Source organism: Lycium ferocissimum, chromosome 12 (assembly GCF_029784015.1).
Source record: "Lycium ferocissimum isolate CSIRO_LF1 chromosome 12, AGI_CSIRO_Lferr_CH_V1, whole genome shotgun sequence".
In the NCBI taxonomy this organism is placed as follows: domain Eukaryota; kingdom Viridiplantae; phylum Streptophyta; class Magnoliopsida; order Solanales; family Solanaceae; genus Lycium; species Lycium ferocissimum.
This window is the reverse complement of record NC_081353.1, coordinates 28,988,395-28,997,489: the sequence shown is the minus strand read 5'-3', so window position 1 is coordinate 28,997,489 and position 9,095 is coordinate 28,988,395. Positions and strand designations below refer to the sequence as shown.

Here is a 9,095-nt window from a genome sequence, read left to right as displayed (position 1 = left end):
ACATATACCACCATAACACCGAGAAACTCAAAAACACAAATTAAACTTAATGACTCATCTTTGTATCCATAATATTATAACAATATTAATGACTTCTATTTTTTCTCAACGACCAACATTTGGCCTCAGCAACCTTCGCAAAACTGTAACTTGGCTATTCGTCACTTTGTTAATAATCTATCTTCTTTACTCTTTCAATCTTTCAATTTAATTCTCAATGTAGATTCCCCTGAATGTACTAATTCTTTGCCTTCTTCCTCAGGTTTATCCACACAAAAAAAAAAAAAAAAAAAAAAACGCATTTTCCACCAAATATCCTCCACCTTCTCGTGATTCCAAAAACTCAATTTCATGAGGGTATTGCATAAATCGATCTTTGAGACTAAGGACTAAGGTCTCTTTAGGATGACCATTTTCTATTGATGAGCTTGTTAGTGTTAGACATATGAGTTATAATTAGGGATGGGCCTTTATTCAACAAATAATTTGCGTATTCGGGAAATACCCAATACCAAATGATATTAATATTTCATACCAAACCCAAATCCGAACCCTGTAATTCCAAAATTTTACTTCTCCAAACCGAATTACAGAATCGCGAATTACCAATATTTTCGGTTCGGTAATTCGGTTTCGGTAATTTATGCCCAGCCCTACTATTTACTAATTAATTCATTCTGAAAAGAATTAAAAAAATTAAATTTTGTGAAGTGATTAAGATTACAAGTATTAAAAAAAAAAAATCTTTTTTAAAATTATGCTAAGTGAAATGACGTCAAATAAAATGAAATGGACGGGGTATAATATTTCGTTTACAGTGGCATGTATATATAATGGTGTTCTCCAGAAATTAAATAAAAATACTTGCTTTATTTTTCAACAGTGGAAAATGTTCTATTTAATTTTAGTTTTTAAGAACACAAAACGTGGAACATTTGTGTAGTTTCTTTTATTTATTTTTTATTTCCAAAAATCATTTGCACGGAACACAAAAGTGATAAAAACCTCCAACTTGTAAATTACTTTGTGTAGGAAGAATGTAGTGGTTAATATAATAGTTCTACTCTAGACGAAAATATATCTAAACGAAAATACGTCAGCTAGATAAAGTGGAGTAATTTTTTCATTATAAGAAAATGTTTAATGATTTTAGTGCAATAAAATAGTGAAAGTTGAGTCACTATCAATGAAATCAACCCTTGATCTTTAAAGTTCATATATATCGACAAAAATTAAGTTAAATTAGGAGAATTAATGTGTTGAAATCTTGACTTTCTTTCAAAATAATATATTGAACTATATAGGGAGCCAATTAGTATTTGCATGTTGAGGACACAAGCTTGTAAGGGCAAAGGTGCAAATATATTCCTCAACTTTGCGATTTAGAGCAGATATAGCCCCCGTTAAAAAAGTGGTGTATATATACCCATGCCGTTATAAAATGGTGCAAATATACCCCTGCCCTTACACAAATAGTGCAAATATACCCTTTTCGCTAACGGAATTTTTTAAATATTATTTAGCTTATTTTTTAATTAAAAAAGTCTACTCATTTTTTTCGAGTAGGCATATTTTTCTAACGCCACATGGTAAATTTTTTTCTGGTGGGTCGAGTCTGGTTCGTTTCAAAAAAATATCTCTGTGGCTTTAAAAAAAATAAGTCTACCCATTTTTTTAAACGAACCAGACCCAACCCACCAGAAAAAAAAAATTATCATGTGGCTTTAGAAAAATATGTCTATTAAAAAAAATGGGTAGAACTTTTTTTTAAAGCCATGTGGTACTTTTTTTAATTAAAAAATAACCTAAATGACTTTTTAAAAAAATTCCGTCAGCAAAAAAGGTATATTTGCACCATTTTGTAACGGCACGGGTATATTTATACCACTTTTATAACCGGGGGGTGAGTTATATCTGCTCTAAATCGCAAAATTGAGGGGTATATTTGCTCCTTTTCCCAACTTACAAAATCACTGAGGACTTGTTTCAATTAAGTTATGGTGCTCATTAATGTGAAAAATGAGATAATCAATATATGAGCTGTGACTGAAGTTGACTCCAATGATGAGGCAGATTATTCTGACTCAACGAATAGTGACGAAGTGAATCCAGAAGTAGTTTTCCACGATAAGAAACACTCTTTCACCATGGAAGCAGATGAGGATTTTTAAAGAAAATTGCGAAACCTTGGCAACAATTTGTAGTGGTGAAAATGTTGGGCAAGGAAATTGGCTTTTTAAATTTTCGTGAAAATGCTGGAAAATTAGCCTAAAAGGTGATGGAAAGTGATTGATCTTGAACGAAATTATTACCTAGTACAGTTTGATTCCAAAGATGACTACATGCATGTTTTGTTGGATGGACCGTGGATTGTTCTAAGTAACTATTTGGTCGTTCAACCATGGAAATCAAATTTTTTCGATAGACGATCAAATTAATTCTATTTGGTCTACAACTTTTGAATCATTATTTCCAACAAGAGAAAGCAGATCAATTGAGTTGAATTAAAAATATAACTGATTTTTTTTTCCAGTAGTGATAGCGGCGGCGGTAATGTCGATGATGGTTGGCAGATGGTAGAAAAAAGAATGAAGAAGAAGAAGAGAAGGAAATTATATAAAAAAAAATAAAAAAAATTGTTTTTTGGCCTTCCACGCACCTGTTTGGTGTGAAATCCACACAACTTGTCAAGTCAGCGAAAAGTGTTTAAATGACACAGTAAAGGTCCAGCTCAGGTGTCTAATTGGAATAAGATTAGTTGAGGTGTCTAAGTGAAAGATCTTGACGATCACAAGGGGCCGCCGATGGGTTTGGCCCGCATGGAATCCACTTTGAAATGAAAGAGCTCCCTACTAAATATAATTTCATTCTGAAACTAGATTCGAATTGAAAATCCCTGATTAATTAAGGATAAAGGGTAAGTCAATTATCACTTACCAGTAGTCTTTTGTTATATTTTTTTCTGCATATAAAAAAGGAGAAAGAGCTCAATAGTCGAGAAACGTGATATGCACACTCACATACGTGATAGTAGATCTCAGTTGAAAATAATGGTTTCTTTCGAGTCTATAACACTGGATCATCAATCAAATTTTGAGGTTTCTCTATATAATTTTTACATGATATCTCCTAAGAATGACAATTTGTATGATGACATGCTGCAGAGACTATACAATATTGATCATGAAAATTAACTTCTTCAGAAAACAACTGCATAAAATGCGATCGATTCGCATTGAAGAGTTGAGACTTCCCCGGTCTCCGACTATATTTCGCATTAAGCGTTTACACCAAATTAATAGATGTAGGATACGTATTTACATATAAAATTTTATCATTTAATCATGATTAATTAAGATATGTTTCTTTATTAAGTTATTTAATCACATTTAATTAATTTGATTTAAACATCGAGTATGATAAGTTAATATTTGTCCTCTTAGACCTAGTGTAAGGCCATAATAATAGGATCACGAAGGAAGTTGAATTATTCTTCCTCCAAATTAGAGAAGTGGAGCTGGAAAATAGCTTAGATCTGTCCTTACTTTTTGCGTCACTCCTTTCGTATTAGATTATTGTTTCAGAAAAATACTCATCTTATTCTTATATTTGTAATTAATTTTTCCTTAAATTCCCCATTATCTTAAATGATAGGGGTATATTTTTATAGTCATATAAATATCATAACATATTTATTAGGTCTTTGGATATAGATATGGTTGAAATTTGAAAAAAGAGTTTATGATTGAACTTGAATAGTATTTGAAAATTACAGTTGTATTTACACATACATTTCACTTGGAAAAATATTAAAGTTTTGTTGTGTAAGTTTAAATTTTTTCCAGAATACCAACTTTTCAAACTCATCTTCAAAAACGAGCCAAAAATTATTCTAATGTTTATCCAAACAATGTTTTAAAAATATTTTTTGGAAAAAAGGAACAAATTATTCATATTCAAACCCTTAATATCACAAGTTCAAATAATCTTTATTAATATGGCATATTGGCATTTAGTCAAACATTGCTACATTAACCAAAACAAAAAGCATAAAATTATGAATAAAATGATAGGGACCGTTTTTGTGCATTCAGATTCGAATCAAAGTTACAGTATCGGAGAAACTTCCGTACGAGGTCGACGACGACTTCTCATTTTATTTAGGCTTAAGACATATCGAGCCCTTTAAATTTGTCAGGATATTTTATTTAGACACTCGAATTAGATCATGTTTTAATTGAGCATTGTAATTCTTAATAAAGTGTTTAAAATAGACACTTTCGGTTCAAATTTTAGAAATTTTTTTACATCTGTTTTCATTCGTATATTAGGTAGTTAAGTTAACCACCTAAAATATGTCATCTCCTTTAATTATACGTGTCACCCTCAGATGGAAAATGTTTGGGATTTTACAGCTTATTCAGACAAATGCGTATAGTTATAGGAGATGACATATTTTATGTGGTTAATTTAACTACCTAATAGACGAACGAAAACACATGCCAAAAAAATTTAAAATTTGAACTGAAAATGTCTAATAAGAATATTTTATTCGGAATTGAGATGTTCAATTAATACATGACTTAGTTCGAGTATCTAAATAAAACATCACGCAAGTTTAAGGGCTACCTTCTTATTAAGCCTTTTATTTAATAGTAAGACATTTTAAAAATAAACTTGGCATAGGTCTCTAACATATTGACTTTGTCCTTTTTCGTTCAACTTTTCAAGGCAAGATAATCTGATCAATTGTTGGGAAAAATTAGCCTTCTTCATTTTCTCTCTCTATCCTTCTTGTGTGATCAGTGTGTGTGAAAATGTCTAGCATGTTTACTGCTCTGCTTTCTGCAAGGAGGAGAAGGTTTCATCAAAGTAGTGGATTATTCTTGGATACTCCTTCAAGTACCTCTGCTACAAAGGTGCCTAATAATTTCACCTTTCTTCCTCAATCTTGTGTATGTTATTGTATTTGACTAGCATTTATTTGCCACCAATATGGGTTGTGGGGTGATTGATATCCCTCCACCTTTAATTAAAGATCTCGGGTTTGAGCGTTGCGTTGAAATGGGCCCCGCACGGCAGTGCATGATCCAGATTTAGTCGGGCCCATAACTGATGTCCAATCCAATCTATAGTCACAAGGGATTTAGAAGAAGTTTTTTTTGAAACTTGTGGTGTACAGTATGTCATAGACATTTTGTGGCTTTAAAATTATATACTATGAACAATTCAAAGTTAAATAGTTTCTGAATATAAAAATGTATCATTCTTCTTAAAACATACATAATAAAAAGGAAAGTGTCACTTAAAAATGAAAAAAAAAATGAGTAAGACATATTTGTATTATTTTCAAGTGTTGTCGCTTGTTGATTTGCATATTGTGGGCGGTCCGGTCCGGGTGGCGGGGTTTGTGCACTTTGGTGGCATGCCCAACCTGCTAAAACTTTTAAGAAAATTGAAAAATATTTGCCTTCTTGCCAAACACAACCATAAGAATTTGTTTTAACAAAATGGTGTCACATAACACTACTTACTAAAGGGTATGTCCATTACTATTTTTTTCAAATTTCAATTAACAGCAGAGAAGTGCACCAGACCAGGCTTCTTACAGAGATGATGAGGAACTAGGTGAAATTGCCAGTGAAGCCAGGCAAAGATTGGACAAGAAGCTGATTGCACAAAGGTAATTTGAAGAAAGAGATACTTAAATTTTAATTTATGTTTAATTTTTTTTTTAGTCTGTCCCATAAAGAATTAATGTCATACTTTCTATTTAGAAATAATTTAAACTTTCTATATTGCCATTAATGAAATGATTTGTAGTCACACGAAAGTCTGTGACTTGTTTTGATTCATAAATTTCAAAAGTTTTTCTTCTTTCCTAAACTCCGTCCCTATTTAAACACTGCTGCAATATTGGGACGAATATTTTTCGGTAAGTGTATTCAACTGACCATCTTTTTCTGCTGTAACTATCAACCCTTGGTATCGTGCATGTATAATTTGTGTCATCGCTCTTTGATACGTCACACTTTTTTTTAGAACAAATCGTAGTAAGCAAAGCAATCGAGACACTAATTCAAATTGAATATTTGAAACTACTATAACTCTTATTTTTCTGCTTTAAGGGAAGCCTTCTAGCTCATTTTAAAGCGTCATGGAGAAAGATAAGACATTCTTTAGCAATGTTATGGTTACTAATTCAATTTCCCCTCAACTTACTGATTCATTCTGTGTCGTTGAACTTTTTTCAGGTTTAACATTAATAGACAAAAAAGGCCAAAGAAAGAGTGCAATTTGCTGAAAAGTGGATCAAAGAAGTTAAATTGGGCAAAGCTAAAACCAAAGGCTAAACAACGTAATTGTGTCATTTGCTTGGAACCATTTGATGGTGGAGGTAACCTAATGCAATTGCCTTGTGCCCACAAATTCCATTCCAAGTGTTTGGTACCATGGCTAGAATCTAATGCACATTGTCCATGTTGTAGAATGATTGTTCAAATTACTCAATAAAGGATAAAAGGGAAAAAGGTCCAAATTTGTACTTATTATTATATTATATGTGAAATTTCTCAATGTCATCGTCCGTTATTATGTCAGATTCGCTCTTGCCATTAACCGAGCTTCAACATGAAATGGACGGACTCTATGTGTCCAACTTCTTTGAGAAAAACAAAGGATTGATCACCCCTCAAACTTCCGACTATAATCTAAAAGTGTCATGGAACACGAGAGACAATATTAGGTTAAAAATATAACGAGGACAATGTTGCTCAATTTGAAGAATGCATGAGTCAATTTAACTTCTTTTTTTTTTCAAGAGAAAAAACTTGTAAGTATTACTTATATTATTTTTATTTTTATTGTTTTGGGAGATGGAGTGAGCTCAAGTACAAGGGGAGGAGAAGGTCAAAAGGAAGAAGATTCTAGTTAAGATTTGCACTTGAATTTTGTATTCTTAGGTTGAGGCTGCAAGCCTGCAACCAATAGGATTTAGGCAGTACTTCAACTTTAATTTTTATGATTAAGCTTATAGACAACTAAGGAATTATTTTAACTCTGGTGTGCAGAAAATTGTGGCCTTGGTCAATAGTTTTTTAATAAATTAAGTAGTATTGTTAACTTTTCTCTCAAGTAAAATAGTCAAAATTATTTGGTCAAAGATACTCCAATTGATCGTCCGGCTCAACCAACATGGTAACGTGATACGTTGAGATCCCTTTAATTTTTCTCGATTATAATATAGTACTCTAACTCTTTTTCTTTTTTTTTTAATCATTGGTTTAGAAAGAAGAATGTAATTTATAGTAAGATTTTAACTACATCATTTCATTTTTATCCTCAGTGACACCTCCTATTAGAATGATATGGCATGTTAAAAATTATTATAAGAGTAATTTTTACTAATTTATACAAACCTTTCGTTTGGAAAAATCTAATTTACATTTTTAAATTTAGTGCTCAATAAAAATAAGATGTATAAAATAAAACACAAGGAATATAAGAATTCGTAGATGCAGTTTCAATCTCTTACCACGGTAACAAACTCAAATTACCAACACAATATTTATGTATATTACAGCCATTGAGAACACAATTACTCTAATAAAGGGACACAACAAATAATTAACGAGTGACCATCATAAGGGAAAACTAACAAGAGGAAACCAGAATGGGAAGAGAAGCTTAGAGAAAGGAGACGAGAGGGAACATACCGTTTTCTTAACAATATGCATGGACCCATTTGTTCCCACGAGACGCTATATATATTTCAACCTGGATCCCAAGCAAATATCTTGTTGGGCTGTTAACTATATAGCCCCATGTCCAACAGCTTGGCCAGCCTCTGTCCAAATTAAATAACTGGCCCAGAAGCATTATAGGAGTATATATTACGGAAAAGGGTCAAGGTTATCATCAAGCCCTTCAAAATTATTTTACCCTCAAATAATTTTTTTACCCACTAAAATAACTCAATCCGATTCGAATTTTTTTTTTCAAGTAAAAATAATACGGATAATTTTTATTTTTATTTTTTGGAAAAAATTTCGGTATTATTTTTGCTGGAAAAAAAAATTAGGGTCGGATTGAGTTATTTTAGTGGGTAAAAAATTATTTGAGGGTAAAATTTGGCTGATTAGACATAAGGGTATAATTGATCCCATAGTATAATATATGTTTTTGTGCGCGAACTATTTTTCAAAATAATAACTTTTCCGTATATATTATCGATTCACAACACCTACCCCATCGGTTCCCTCTCTTTTATTTTTTAACTAGAAAAAAAAAAAACAATTTCTAGCTAGGTTTGTGAAAGCTATTTTCTAGTTGTGCTAGGATTACTCAATGTATCAACGAGCAAAGGCTTACAAATTTGTCAAGGTTATCCGCCTTTCATTTTTTTTTTTTTTTTTTTGAGATAAAGACTGCTCCATATATATGTTTCTGATGAATATAATGGCAAAACCCCAAACAAAAAACAAAGACAGCTCCAACAATTTACCTCTGAATGTGACGAGGACATATCAAAATGTGAATACATCACATAAAGTACCAACAAATATAATTCTTTAATTTCAGTGAGCACAGAGTGCTTGCCCCTTAACGAGCTCTACACAACACAAATCTAGGAGCGAGGTGATGTGGAAGCTCCGAGGGGTCAGTATTATTTATCATACAAGCATTAGCAGTGCTAGAACCTAGACTAGGGGAACTCATACGTGAGTCATTACAAAAAGGGATAACAGAGGAAGCATTTGAGCGTTTGATAATCCTTGGTCTAGTTGTGCTTGACTTATCTTCTTCCAGCAGAGTGTTAATAAAAAGTGGAATGTTGCTCCAAAACCACGAGTGAAGGTGATCAATTTGTGAGACTACATCCTTCCTTAGCAAGTGCATCTGTCACCTTGTTTTGCTCTACGTGATCGATGAGCGGATCAGCCAGCCTGATGAGGAAGTACCTACAATCGTTAACATCATTAATGAGATTAGCATGTAAGGATTATTTTTATGCAATAATGTAATAATTTCTTTAGCATCAATGTTAATATATAAAGCACGAAATATCGTTAAAGAGCTATTATGAGCAAGTGAGT

General features: G+C 32.2%; 1 protein-coding gene across 2 annotated transcripts; it reads left to right on the top strand.

Moving 5' to 3' along the window:
* Positions 1–4,681: 4,681 nt before the first annotated feature.
* On the top strand, positions 4,682–6,576 carry LOC132040413 (probable E3 ubiquitin-protein ligase RHY1A). Of its 2 annotated transcripts, none has more exons than XM_059431051.1 (3): positions 4,682–4,919; positions 5,583–5,683; positions 6,255–6,576. In XM_059431051.1, the coding sequence occupies exons 1-3, from the start codon at positions 4,818–4,820 to the stop codon at positions 6,511–6,513; spliced, it is 462 nt and encodes a 153-aa protein (XP_059287034.1). In that variant the 5' UTR covers positions 4,682–4,817; the 3' UTR covers positions 6,514–6,576. The 2 variants fall into 2 exon arrangements, with proteins under 2 accessions (XP_059287034.1, XP_059287032.1); XM_059431049.1 differs by having other exon boundaries at positions 4,684–4,919; positions 5,580–5,683.
* The last annotated feature ends 2,519 nt before the right edge of the window (positions 6,577–9,095 follow it).

Bases quoted from the DNA above. Each gene is read 5' to 3' on its own strand.
- LOC132040413 (XM_059431049.1), top strand. From the start codon at position 4,818: ATGTCTAGCATGTTTACTGCTCTGCTTTCTGCAAGGAGGAGAAGGTTT. The intron at 4,920-5,579 runs GTGCCTAATAAT...TTCAATTAACAG, and splicing joins CAAGTACCTCTGCTACAAAG to CAGAGAAGTGCACCAGACCA. The intron at 5,684-6,254 runs GTAATTTGAAGA...AACTTTTTTCAG, and splicing joins AAGAAGCTGATTGCACAAAG to GTTTAACATTAATAGACAAA.